This window comes from Phoenix dactylifera, chromosome 16 (assembly GCF_051530095.1).
Source record: "Phoenix dactylifera cultivar Ajwa chromosome 16, Ajwa_hap1_PhDact_Kaust_v1.1, whole genome shotgun sequence".
Lineage (NCBI taxonomy): Eukaryota > Viridiplantae > Streptophyta > Magnoliopsida > Arecales > Arecaceae > Phoenix > Phoenix dactylifera.
In genome coordinates this window covers 17,261,338-17,274,944 of record NC_143205.1, presented here as the reverse complement: position 1 = coordinate 17,274,944, position 13,607 = coordinate 17,261,338, and the positions used below count along the sequence as shown (strand labels likewise).

Below are 13,607 nucleotides of genomic sequence, written 5' to 3'. Positions count from 1 at the left end.
GATAGCATTGCCTTCATTGGTCTAGAGCACCAATATGCATCAGTGTAATGAGATTTTCTTGGTCATTTTGACATTGTCAGTCTCATATCATGATCTAGACCAATTAAGGAACAAAATGGAGAGAAATACCTACTAAAGAAGCTGGAGAAGTAGCAAAGATGCAGGATTTAAGATTTGGCGATGCCTTCATATAGGATAGCCAAGAGGCACTATTGACTCAAGGAATCCCACTCAAATCCTAATTAAGGTGTGTTTAGACCATATCAGGCCTTAACCCAAAGCCCAAGCCTGGCAGTTAGGCTCAAGCATGAGTCCGAACCTCTAGACTTCTACTAAACCCCCCGAAACGAAAACCCTACACCTCTCCGACCTCCGGCAGCGCCGGCCATGGCTTTCCTGCTGAAATCCAAGCCGCCTTCCTCTTCCTCCATTCTCCCTTGTCTCATCAAATCTCTCTCCAACTCCCCGTCTCTCCCTGACTTCGACCAATCCCCAAGTCCTACCGCCGCGGCGGCGGCGGCGGCCGCCCCATTCTCCGCCGCCGAGGCCAACCTTCTCGAGAAGCTCCATGCCCTTATCAAAGACCACCACCGCGCCAACCCCACCCCCGATCCCACCGTCGCCCCTGCCCCGGACCTCACGATCCCCTCCCTCTCCTCCTCCTTCTCGCTCCTCTCGCCCTCCTTCCCCCCTTCCCCCGCCCTCACCTGCGCCCTTCTCGGCCGCCTCTCCTCCCTCCGCCACGGCGTCCCCTTCCCCCAAGCCCTCGCCTTCTTCAACTGGTGGCTCTCCTCCATTCCTCGCTCCCCTTCCCTCTACCCCGCCTTCGCCGAGCTCATCGACCTCGCGGGCAAGCTCCACCACTTCGACATCGCCTGGCACCTGCTCGACAAAATGCGCTCCCTCGAAATCCCCATCCAAAAACAGATTTTCATGAGCCTCATCCGTCGCTACGTCCGCGCCGGCCTCCCCGAGGACGCGGCCCATGCCTTCGGCCGCATGCCTGACTACGGCGTCGACCCCGATCCCCCAACCTTCGCCTCCCTCCTTGCTGTCCTCGCCAAGAAGCGACTTGCAGCTGAGGCCCAGTCCCTCTTCGACTCCTTCAGGCACCGCTTTCCCCCAGACGTCGTCCTCTACACCGCCCTTGTCCACGCCTGGTGCCGCGCCGGCCGGCTTGACGAGGCCGAGCGCGTCTTCGCCGAGATGCGGGGCCATGGCATCACCCCCAATGTGTACACGTACACTTCCGTGATTGACTCCATGTGCCGAGCCGGCCAGATACCCCGCGCCCACGAGCTCTTCTGCCAGATGCTTGATGCCGGGTGCTCGCCCAATGCTGCGACGTTTAACAGCCTGATGCAGGCCCACGTCAAGTCTGGGCGAATGGAGCAGGCGTTGCAGGTGCATAACCAGATGAAGCAGCTAGCTTGCGAGCCGGATATCATCACCTACAACCTCCTCATTGAGGCCCACTGCCAGAAGGGTCAGAAGAACCTCCATGCTGCACTTAAAGTCCTCAACCAGATGGCTGCCAAGGGGTGCACCCCAAACTGCCACACTTTCAATGCCATTTTCCGCTGCATTCTTAGTGTCGGGAATGTAAACACTGCGCACAAGCTTTATAACCGGATGAGGGAGCTTGGTTGTCGGCCGAACACTGTCACGTATAATCTGCTAATGCAGCTGTTTGGCAAAGATAAGTCGATGGATATGATGCTGAGGATGAAGCAGGAGATGGAGGAGGAGGGGATCGAGCCAAATGTGAACACATATGGGGTGCTTATATCGGAATTCTGTGGGAGAGGGCACTGGAAGCAGGCGTACAAGATGATGAGGGAGATGGTGGAGGAGAAATGCCTCAAGCCTACGGTGCCTATGTACGAGGCATTGCTGGCGCTGCTAAGAAGGGCTGGTCAGCTGAGGAGGCATGAGGAGCTCGTGGAGAAGATGGCAGAGAGAGGGTTCATCTCCAGGCCTTTGTAGGGGCTAATTTGGTACTGACTGTTGCTTCTGTTTCCTCTCCAATTTAATGTATTTGTTGTATCCCTCAGTTAAACAAGTTAAACTTATAGCAAGAATCATTCTTTGTGAATTTAATGAGCAGCATTGGTCTTTGGCTTTTAATGTATATATATCCCAATTAAGGTATCATAATCCCTTGTTCTCTCAATTGAAGTTACAATTATACAACGGGAAAACGAAGAAAAGATTTGAAGCTACAATTATACAAAGGGAAAACAAAGAAAAGATTGGATTTGCTAATTTTATAGCATAACCTCTATGGAAGGGGAAAAGGTAATTTTTACTGATCTAAGGCACTGCTTTGTGTCTGCTTCCTTTATAAATGATGCACTGTCTTATGTGATATGTCCACATTAAGCAGGAAACCCATTTCATTGGTGTATTCTCTTAAATATTCTGCCATTGCTTAATTATTCTTGTTCCTATTATCTAGATGATGGATATAGCTTTACTTTTTAATTGCTACCAGCTATGCTATGTAGAATTTTATGCACAATTATGCCTACTTCCAGCAAAATATCTTCTTATAGGTGTTTCCCCAGTGATCACTTGCTAACCATCTTTAGTTGAATGTGCGAACATGCTGATAAAATATGTTTAGTAGTTTAAGACAATCATGTCCGGTAAAGATCACGCAACTGATTTTTCAGAGTAGGAAATCATGTCTATTTAATACTATATATGACTCAATAACCATATTGCAGTACCTAATAAAGAAACATGGAAGATACTAAGTTGATTCATGCCTTTAAACTAAAGTAACATTTGATTTTATATCACATTCATCCCTTAAGCTTTGTATATAATGCAAACCCAAATCAAGGCTTGAATTATGGTTGAACTCTGCAGATTCCAAATACTCTGGAGTCAATGGTTCACTAAGATAACTATTACCACCAGCATACACGCATACATGAATAAAGGCACCGCAACTTTCATCAATGCACGACAGACTCAGACTTCATTAGATTGATAAACCGAAAAGAAAAAAAAAACTTTAGTTCAGAATTTACCTTGAACATTCAGAAGGCATTATCAGAACTTTGTGTTGGTGTTACATGATCTAATTGCTTTCTAGTATGATCTGTTTTGATGTCTATAAGTGATGATTTAATAAAGAGATTTGTCAACCAAGATGTTTAGGTCTCAAGAGTTGGTCAGAATTTACATGTATATTTCAGGTCTCAATAGTTGGTCAGCAATTTCATAATCGTTGCATTTAAGAAAGTAATTATGTTTCCTTGAGCATGAAGTAGTGATGAGCTCGAAAGCCTACTCATAGGCTTGCAAAAAGAGATGTGGAACATGTTATGATATGCAAAAATATCTTGGAAAGCACAATATCTATTCAATTAATGGGGCTAAAATATTAATTTTTTAGCATAATATAAACATTCATGTCTTTACTAATATAAACATTTCATTCATGTCTTAGCATAATTTTTTGTTCATCTAAATTGAAGTTTGAAGTGGGCAAAGATCATGGTTCGCTGGATTCAAGTGCTGGAGTAAAATTTTCTGTTTCAGACTTCCCCCCTCTCGTACATCTTAGTAGCAGGTAAGATAATATCTGTTATGGGGATCTTGAGCTTCTTCAGAGGACTGATGTTTGTGCTTTGGGAACTCTCTACTTGGTTTGCCTTATGCCAAGGAACTATGCAAAGGAAAATCAGGGTTCAGTTGTAAATGTTGATTTTCAACTTTTTAGTGGTAAATACTGTCATACCTCAAATCTAAAACATGATATAGCCGTGCTACCATGGAATATCACCCTCAAAAACACAATGCCCACAATAAAAAATCTACATAAAAATTTATCTCATAAAGTACAATAATAAAAGTGGTCCAAAACTTTATCCGTTGATTAAACAAAGCGGTGCGGGTACATAGCATCTAAATTCAGCATTTAAATATTCGAAGTTACATAACCCATATTTTCATGGTCATAAACTAAACCTATTAATAACCTACTACTATGCTCCGCTTGAATTGCCCTTTTCCACACCTAGCAGCCTTATTTATCTGAAAAGAACAAAGAGAAAAGTGAGCTTCATAGTTCAGTAAGTAACCATGCACTACCCTACTGGATCAAGTATAAGTTTTATATGATTTAATGCATCATTAAAAAATAACTTTTATTGCAAATCAAGCATGTCATAGACATAATAACATAACAATCCATGACATGAAAATGCGATCATGTATTCATAAATTATGCAGATTCATAAGTACAATTCCAAGCTTATAACTTAAATATGGTCCTAACTCATTAAACCATTTTACCATGTAATTATAGCATTTCATAATAACCGCATTATAAAACATGTTATAAAACCAATCATGCTATTGCATATGCAAATTTCTTAAATAGCCATAGCAATACTTTCAAACTAAATGCTAAAGTCATTTTATACCTGTGACAAGGCCATAATTGACCGAGGCCGTATATCAGCTATTATACTTGCTAGCATGCCAACTATCATACCTGTAGGTGGGGTTATATGCCAACTATTATACCTGCTCGTGAGGGCTGAATGCCAACTATTATACCTGCTGGTGAGGGTCGTAAATAACTATCTGAGAGACTATAATCTTATTTCTTAAATCATATTTTTTTTAAGTTATATTTTCTTAAATCGTACGTGAATAAGATACTAAATGGTTTTATAGAGTTCGTAATCCATAAATAATCTTTAATAATAAAGCTATCATGAAATTATATACGGTAAATTAACTATTTTAATAAAGTTTATAATTCATAATTAGACCCAATATATATCACCTTCGTAGAAAATACACTTTTTCATAGTTTGGAAATCGTTCCTATATAAGTATCCATGAGACAATGCTATAAAAATATGAATCATTTCACAATCATATACTTGATTCTAAATATTTAAGAAAATACAAAGTCAATTATATCAGTATAATTTATATTTTCATACTTTATATAAATAAAAATGGACCAATAATTCAAAAATTAGTAAAATTTGTGTCAGGGTTACTTATCTCAGTTCGTCTAAAGATAACCAGATTCAGATGGGTAAAACGACTATACTTATCCAAAACTATTTAAGAAGATCAAGTAACTTATATTTAACTATTTAAAAAAATCTAAATACAAAACAAGAAGCTCTTCGGAATGGATTTGATGTGACTTTATATCCAAACCAGAAAAAGGGGTTCTAAAACAAGGTGATGAGGAAGCAAAGCTGTTACCTTGCTCTGGCGAGGCGGCGACCGTAAATCCGATGGAGATGGGGCACAACAAGCTCGAAGCGGAGATAACAAAGAAAAATAGAGATGGAAGAAGAGGAGAAGAGAGAGGGAGATGAAGGGAAGAAATGGTTCGTGGTGGTCGTGGGAGCTAGAGAAAGGGAAGAAATAGATGGAGGAGACTAGTGATTTTGCGATCTCCTCTTGTTCACCTTCCCAAAAGGGTGACGGGTTTACTGCCGGCGGAGAGGAGCAATGCAAATGGAAGGGAGGTGACTTTACACTATGGCAAGGGTTCTAAAAATAACAACACCACCTCTTTCCTCTCTCTCCTGCTGATTCTAGCTCCTTTTTAGATTTTATGATGTATTTATAGCATCCTATAATTTTTTTGGGGCAGATATTTTGACTTAGTCTACATTTAGCTTTGCATTTTCGGCTGATAGTATATTTTATGTTGATCTATATAACTTCAAGTTTGCTAGTTGCTAGAATAGGCAGTCTGCCTATTATTGTTGCTCCGTTTGCACATTGTTTAGATCCCCAGGCAATTGTTCCAGTGTGCTGTACATCTTGTGCATTCTTTGTTGCCAATGGTGAAATGTCCCAACTTTCTGTAGAACTCCTTTTTTTTTGTTTTTGTTTTTGATCAATCAATTCCTCCATTCATGCCTTCCATAAGTCTTTTTAACATCTATACATCTCATACTACAAATGAACCTTTGATACTTGGTACTTGAGTCTGATCTCTCTATTACCTCTACGAAGATGATTTCTTGATGAATTTCGGTTCTTACTGCCTTGAGTTTGGGAAAATAAGGATCTCCAATTTTCCTTTTTGCTTTCCTCATGAATCAACAACAACCCTTAATTTTAATAAGTTCCATTGTTTCATAGTGCCACAAGATACTAGAGACACAGAAATAATAGCTGTAGCATTATTTATAAACACATACCTAGCAATCACATTGCAGACAAATGAATAGTTACTACGTGTAACTGACAGGAAAAGAGACTCCCTTGGATTCTCTCCTTGTCATTCATGAATAGAAACAGTTCATTTTTTTTATCCAAATGGATTATTGAGATTATGAATGCAATGCCCTATTGTAATAAATATTATGGAAAAGGAAAATCCATCATGTCGTTGGTTGTTATTCTTTAGCAGAAGTGGCTCGATCTTGTTGGCTGTTGTATCTGTGATCTAATATTTTGTTGCTTTATATTATATATTTTGGTCAATACTTTGATAATTACTGCATAACAACATGTTCAGGTGGACCCAGATGTTATGAATTGACAGGGAAAATAACAAGCATGTGGTAGTTTGATGTCTATGAGCAGATACATGGCATCTTATATTACTTGGAAGTGGTTTGAAACTGCGCAAGTTCCGATCAGTGAAACAGGAGAGAAGTACCAATATGATCAACTGAATTGGCTGGTGCTATGCCTTGCATGTAGGAAGGTTCCCTTGAGTTACAGGGATGTCTGCTTCCACTCGTACAAACTTGGCTAGTTGGCTCAGATTGCAAGAATTCTGAGTTTGGTTACGGTCACTGGCATATGGATATGGACTCTCTTGCATTTCTTAGATTTACCTTTCACACATAAATTGTGTGAAGTCTAATTTCTATACTGAATGATATTATTTCATTTTACCTTATAGCTTATTTTTGCATAATTCGGCAAGAGTCTTCCTAGCCTCAGAGATTTTTCTTCCAGGCCATGCCCTTACACCTAGCTGATTTGAGTCTTAGCTTTGAGTCTATTTTTCAATGAAGTCAGTCTCACCCAACCCCATTCTAATGTTTGAGTTTTCCAGTTCATAGGTTGATCTCAGTTTCACAACCTCATTCCATCTGATGGAGGTGATAATATTATAGATTATAAGATCCTGATGTTATAGAAGATCTGATAAACCCAAATGACCTCTTCTTACCAGCTTGCTTTAAAATTCTTCTCAGTCCAAACACTCCAAGCCAACCAATTTTTGTTTTGTCTACCGAACCCCTAGTATTGTTCTGAGCCATAACGTAAAGAGAGAGCCCAAAGGATGCCATGTGCCTTTGCCTTTAAGAAAAGCTAGATCCTCTCAACGGTCGGAATTTTCAATTCTCTTCCCAAAGTAAATATCGCTCCATTTGGACTCCTCTTCGAAACCCGCCAAAGAGTGACAATACAAAATGACAGCCCGTGCCACCCTTTCTTTGGTTTCCTGTCCTCCTTCTCTACACTCGAAAACCAGAGAAAAAAAGAACCCAAAGCAAGGAAAAGAGAGGAGAGCAGAGGAGATGGGTGCTCCCAAGACTTCACCAAAGGCCGCCTCCAAGAAGAAGAAATCGACCACCCTCCAGGACCTCTTTGACCGTGATATCTCCGGTGCCACCTTGTTGCCGCCACCTTCTTCTGAGTTCGAGAACGATGAGCTCATCTCCATGATCTCCTGCTGCACCCATGTCTTCACCTTCACTGACCCTGTGGAGTCGCCATCGCAGCAAGACCTCAAGAGATGCAAACTCTGCCAAATCCTCTCTGCCATCCGCTCCACCAAAAAACCGCTCAACGATGGAGTCCTGGCCCCCCTCATCTCCATGCTCTCTGCCAACCTCTTTCGCCCACTTCCCCTGTCATCCTTCCCATCCCTCCCGCCTGATTTCCTTGACAATGACTACCCTCCAATGGTCCTTGCCCCTTCGTGGCCTCACCTGCACATTGTCTACGATATACTTGGAGCTCTCATCACAAATTCCGAGCCTAAGTCCCTTCGCGATCACATCGACCATGCCTTCCTCCTGAACCTTTTAGGCCTCTTCCAATCGGAGGACCCACGGGAGCGTGACCGCCTCAAGAATGTATACCACCAGTTGTACTCAAAGCTGACCATCGAGCGGTCGTTCATGCGGAGGTCAATGAGCAACGTGTTCCTTCGCTTTGCCTTTGAGACGGAGAGGCACTGTGGCATTGGGGAGTTGCTGGAGATATGGGGAAGCATCATCAATGGGTTCGCAGTGCCCCTCAAGAAGGAGCATAGGGTATTCTTGGCACGGGTGTTGGTACCACTGCACAAGCCCAAGTGGATGCCGGCCTATCACCATCAGCTGTCCTACTGTATATCGCAGTTTGTGCAGAAGGAGCCTGAGCTGGGTGGTGTGGTGCTGAGGGGGATACTGAGGTATTGGCCTGTGACCAACTGCCAGAAGGAGGTGCTGCTAATTTCGGAGCTGGACGACCTGGTGGAGAGCTTAGGCCCCAGCGAGTTTGAGAAGCTAGCTGTGCCTCTCTGCTCTCGGATTGCCAAGTGCTTGAGCAGTTGTAACTTTCAGGTCAGTGGGAACTAAAAAGTTCATTCTCTTGGCGCTGTTTCTTTACTTCGATCTTTTCCCCTTCTATATGATCATAAAACTTGAACATTCCAGAGAAATTGGTAGGAGCCTCAAGTCCATTTGCTTTCATTAAAACATTATGGAGAAGTTGGAGAGTTGGTCCATCTGAAATTTTCATCCACTGTGCATTGTACAATACTAGCTTGTTTAAGTGTAGTAACTACTTTGATGAAAATACATGCTGCATGGAGCTCTGTTTGTAGGTATCCTTTCCAAGCTCTTTATGTTATGCCAGCTCCAGCCAGTTCTTTGTGATTAAAATAGGAATAGTGCTAGAACGAAATTTCTTCATGCAACTATTTCTTGTTCTGTCGTTTTTGTCATTATAATTGAGAAGCTCTTTCGCTGCTGTTCTTACCCGTATAGATTACATGACTTGCTGATTCTCGTTACCTGTACCTTTTTTTAATAATATATAGATATGATAATGTGGGAAAAGAAAGCCATGACATTTCTTTGATCTCTTTTGCTTTGTTAAGCAGGAAAAAGTCAAAAGTAAACGGATTGAAACTCTTTAAGACTTAACCCAATTTCTTTCACCTTTTTAAGATTTCTTGAAATAGTCGGCTATATGTTATACTGTGCTTGCCCGTTGTTTTTCTCAGTATGCCAGGTTATTTAGCAAGGGCTTGCCACTGAGATGCGAAATTTTATTCATTTCAAAGGGGAGTGTAGAGGAGGGGGCAAAATTCTTTTACTTCTTTCTTTGTTTCCTGTCTTTCTTTTTGACTCCTAGATGGATGAAAAACTGTTTGCATGATTAGTAGTCTTTAACAAAGTCTTAGACATTAAAATCTTCAATTTTATAGTTAAATAGATTTTGCTACATTGTTATCTTCATGAATAATTGGCATCTTATATCTTAAATATATATCATATTATCTGTGTTCCAATCAAGTTTTAGGATCTGGTATCATGTTAACAACTTACATAATCAACAGATATTTTATTGTTTCATAGCCGACCTTTATTGTGGATTTTCATCTGTTCAGGTTGCTGAAAGAACCCTCTATATATGGAACAACGAGCAGTTTGTGAAAATGGCTTCTCGGTGTATGGAAAATATTCTTCCTGCTATTGTCAAAGGCATCGAGAAGAACCTCAGGAGGCACTGGAGCGAGTCAGTCCAGCAGCTGACAATGAGTGTCAAGATTATGCTGGAAGAAATGGAGCCCGAGCTATACTCCAAGTGTCTCCAGGAGCTGGACCGTCGAGAATCAGTGGCTGACCAGGAAGAGATCAAGAGGAAGGTGAGGTGGGAAAGGCTGGAAATGGCTGCAGCTAATAACAATTTGCTCCAGCCTTCAAATTGTATATGCGTCTCCCAATAACCGAAGCAACCCTCACAAATTCTTTCCTTGCATAGAGAAGTAGAAGAGCCATAGCTCCTGCATTCCACTCTTCAAAGAATTTTGGGGATGGGGAGCCTAAACCTTTAAGTTAGAATATGCGCAACAATAGTTCTATTTCACCTAGAAACAGAATCAACCGAGGGCATTTCAGCACTTTAACATAATAGTTTACTTGTTTTAGGCTGGCTGAGTTCCTTGCTCTGCCATTAAAAATTCTGAGTTTTCACCAGGTAGATTCATTGGATTCTAGTTTGTTCTTTTTCTTGGAATTCACTTAAGACTTAGTCTATAGAGAACCTTGCTTGTATTCTACTTCTTGCAAGATATTTCCAATTAAATTAAAAGAGGATGCCTTGCCTTCTTTACTTGCCCTTTTATCTTCCTTCTAGTTATCTGTTGGGAATTCAATAGACTTGTCTTTTGGCTGCTTGTAGCACCATGTGCTGCTCAAGTGGCCCCCCTGTTGACAAGATTCATGAACTTCCTTAGTGTGTCTTGAGAAATAGGATGAAACACTTGTTTTTTGTGAGCTGCTAAGGCTCTTAAATTATCCTACACTTTTTCCAAAGTCTTGGGTGAATGTTTTAGGATGGACATTGATACTGCATGCGTCACGCCAAGTGACATGTTATGATGTATCTGTTTACGAGGGCCGGCAAGAAGATATCTATATGTAAAGTGGAGAGGGATGCCGGCCAGCTGAGCTAAGTCTGATTGGCAATTCGTATATTTTGTTCTTTCTTATACTAAACAGCTATCTTGACTAATTTAATCATCAGAAACTACCAAAAATAACAACTTTTTTGATTAAAAAATAATGTAAGTTAGATCGATGTGTTTGTTTAGTCTAGTATCTTTTCTGAATTTACTTCATTTAATCTCTCTCTTGATCGAAAGGATGACTATGATGTATCTAATCAGTTTCTCTTCTCAAAATGCTTAAGAGTTGCAGAGCATGAAGGAGATTAGGGTCCCTTTTTCTTCTAGCCACTTTTTAAAACATAGCTTTATTCTCATGCCTTTTTTATGTATGAAATTTTTCTTTTTCTTTCTTTGATGAAAAAATCTCTTTTTTCTTTTCACCTCTGTTTTTTTAACGAATTTTAAGGCATCCAAGGTTCATTATTCCTTTACTTTTTTGCACTTTGTACTCTCTCTCTCTCTCTCTCTCCCTACATATATTTCAATCCAGCTTAACCTTGTAGCATGTCCAAGAGTGGGTTATTGTATATGGAGAAGGTTTTGAGTATGTTCTTTGTATATAGGCATCACAGGCCACAGGTTGATCAAACCCGACTCGCTTTACCATAACCCACCTATAGATTTAATGGAATCCTTTCAATGTGCAAGGTAACGATCACCCTTTTCTTTCAAAAAAAAAATTATTTTAATAGAATTAATAGAATTAATCTAGCACTCTACCTCATATCTTAAAAAATACAAGCATTTCTCACCAACCAAATAGGATAAACAATATAACAAAGTAATATTGCTTCATCTTTCCTATCCTTATTGAAAACTCGTTCTCTAATAGTTTATAGAAAATCATCCAAAGAAAAGGATGGGAAAAGAAATGAATTGTGGATGGAGGCTAGTATCCGTACCTGAGATGCAAATTTGCAGTGAAGTATGGTATGAGATGAAGACTCCTCAACGTCTGGGCATAAATCACAGTCGTTCGGTATATGAAAACTATGTTAATGTAGTATAACTGTACATGGAAGTTGGTACCAAGCAATTTTTTATATAAAGAGAGCACTCCTATCTTCCATATTGGATTTTAACTAAAAAAACTCTATAAAAGTTAGATACTTTTGCAAACAATCCAGAAGACGGATTCCAACTAGATTTGTCGCCCCAATTACCACTAGGAATAGGAAGCGACAAAACTTTATCTACTGATTCCCTTGAGAAGAATTATGCAATAAGAGAGTGATTCCATTTCCTATCTTCAGAGATTATAAGATCTTTAACAACAAAGCTTTAATGAAGAAAAATCAACAAAGTCGGCCACTTTACTGCAGGAGTAGATGGCCACCATGGATCATGGAGCACATCAATAGAATATAAAAGCATAGTCTAACCTATCAATTAACTTAAAGTTATTTTTTAACTAAGACCCTGTTTTCTAAATCCAAATATCCTAATATTATTGCAAAAACCCTTATCTGGCTAGATATCAAAAAAAACAAAATGAAATAAATGATTTTTATAATTCATTATCTCTTTTCCTCTCCAACCATCACTGCCTCTTGAGCCATCCTCCACTCAAAAAGTTTTAAAACTGAGATACCATAACAAAACCAATATGATATCAAATCTCAGTTTATCGTGGTTGATATGGAAAGTGAGAAAATTTGCAAAGATGCAAAATATTTCTGATCTCAACTATTATTTTAAATTTGAGATATTAGAATATGCCAACTAGTTTAAGACTTTAATCAAGATACTAATTGTAAGGGTAATTTTAAGAAACAAAATATTGATTGAAAAATATCAGCTGATATGTTGACATTGTTTTTTATTGATATTCCAGGATACCAGTTACAATGCACGCATAGATTAATGTGAGTGATAAATATTTTAAATTTCAAAAATATTTACTATAGTCTTAATTTTATGAAATAAAATTAATTAATTTATAAATACTAACTTTGTAATTTATAAATAGTCTTAACTTCTGTATCCATGCAAATCCGGAATCATTTTTTTTTATAGCTACAACGGAGGATTAATAGTAATCTACTGCAAATATATCAAAAATAAAAAATAAAAAACAATAGGTCTCGAAGCGCCCTTAACAGCTCCATCTCACCTATCCAGAAGACCCCATTCGAGTGATCTACTACGAAGAATGCTACCCAATTCGCAGCCCCATTTACCTTCCTTTGAACATACCTCCCAATTCCAATGTCATTGTTGCTACTTTTAGAGTAAATTATAAAAAACCTCTGATATTTACGTTTATTTCATTTATACTCACTAATTTGTAAGACCAATACTTACTCCCAGTTAAATTAACGACATTACTCCATTTACCTCATAAAAAAAGTCAAAATTATCCTTGAGTGATGAGTAAATTACAAAAAGTCTCCTAAGATTAGGGGTAAATTTTATGTATATCCAATAGTTTGAAAAATTTACGCTTATCTTCCTGAGATTTATTTTTATTCAACAGTTTAATCCATAACATAACAGAATATTAGCCAAACTATTAACTTTAATGGGGTCTAAATGCCACATCAGAATTTTTTTTAAAAAAAATGATCAAATTAGCCTTAAATGATATAACATGCAAAGAAGAGAACAACCGCGAGGTGCCATAGGTCTGAGCTTGATCTTAATGAATTATCAGAAAAGAACCATGTGCCAAAAAAAAAGTAATATAGATCTCTCAAACAAGTGGATGCCTCTAAAATTTTTTGCTGTAGGGAACTAACATCAAGAGTTTTATCGCTTGAGCCAGTCTGTCTATGGTCCAAGTCAGGCTATAAAACCACAATTGATGCACCCTCCAAAAAGAAGAATTCTCACGCACGTACTGATTTGGATCCTTTAGATGATAAGCTGCTAGAGCTATTATAGCTCCATATATAGATATAGAAATCTTTATTCATAGCGACAATAT

The 13,607-nt window shown here is 39.3% G+C and overlaps 2 protein-coding genes across 8 annotated transcripts; both read left to right on the top strand.

The window, feature by feature from the left end:
- The first annotated feature begins 213 nt into the window (after positions 1-213).
- On the top strand, positions 214-7,544 carry LOC103718914 (Pentatricopeptide repeat (PPR) superfamily protein). Of its 7 annotated transcripts, none has more exons than XR_015973932.2 (4): positions 214-1,997; positions 2,149-2,298; positions 3,489-3,583; positions 5,200-6,406. XR_015973932.2 is itself a non-coding variant. In XM_017845662.5 (2 exons), the coding sequence occupies exon 1, from the start codon at positions 388-390 to the stop codon at positions 1,984-1,986; it is 1,599 nt and encodes a 532-aa protein (XP_017701151.2). In that variant the 5' UTR covers positions 214-387; the 3' UTR covers positions 1,987-1,997; positions 6,518-7,543. The 7 variants fall into 7 exon arrangements, 1 of the variants encoding a protein (XP_017701151.2); XR_015973931.2 differs by lacking the exon at positions 5,200-6,406 and adding an exon at positions 6,518-7,542 and having other exon boundaries at positions 215-1,997; positions 2,180-2,298; XR_005507688.3 differs by having other exon boundaries at positions 215-1,997; positions 2,180-2,298.
- On the top strand, positions 7,428-10,344 carry LOC103718932 (serine/threonine protein phosphatase 2A 57 kDa regulatory subunit B' beta isoform-like). The gene is made up of 2 exons (XM_008807945.5): positions 7,428-8,567; positions 9,620-10,344. The coding sequence occupies exons 1-2, from the start codon at positions 7,428-7,430 to the stop codon at positions 9,956-9,958; spliced, it is 1,479 nt and encodes a 492-aa protein (XP_008806167.3). The 3' UTR covers positions 9,959-10,344.
- The last annotated feature ends 3,263 nt before the right edge of the window (positions 10,345-13,607 follow it).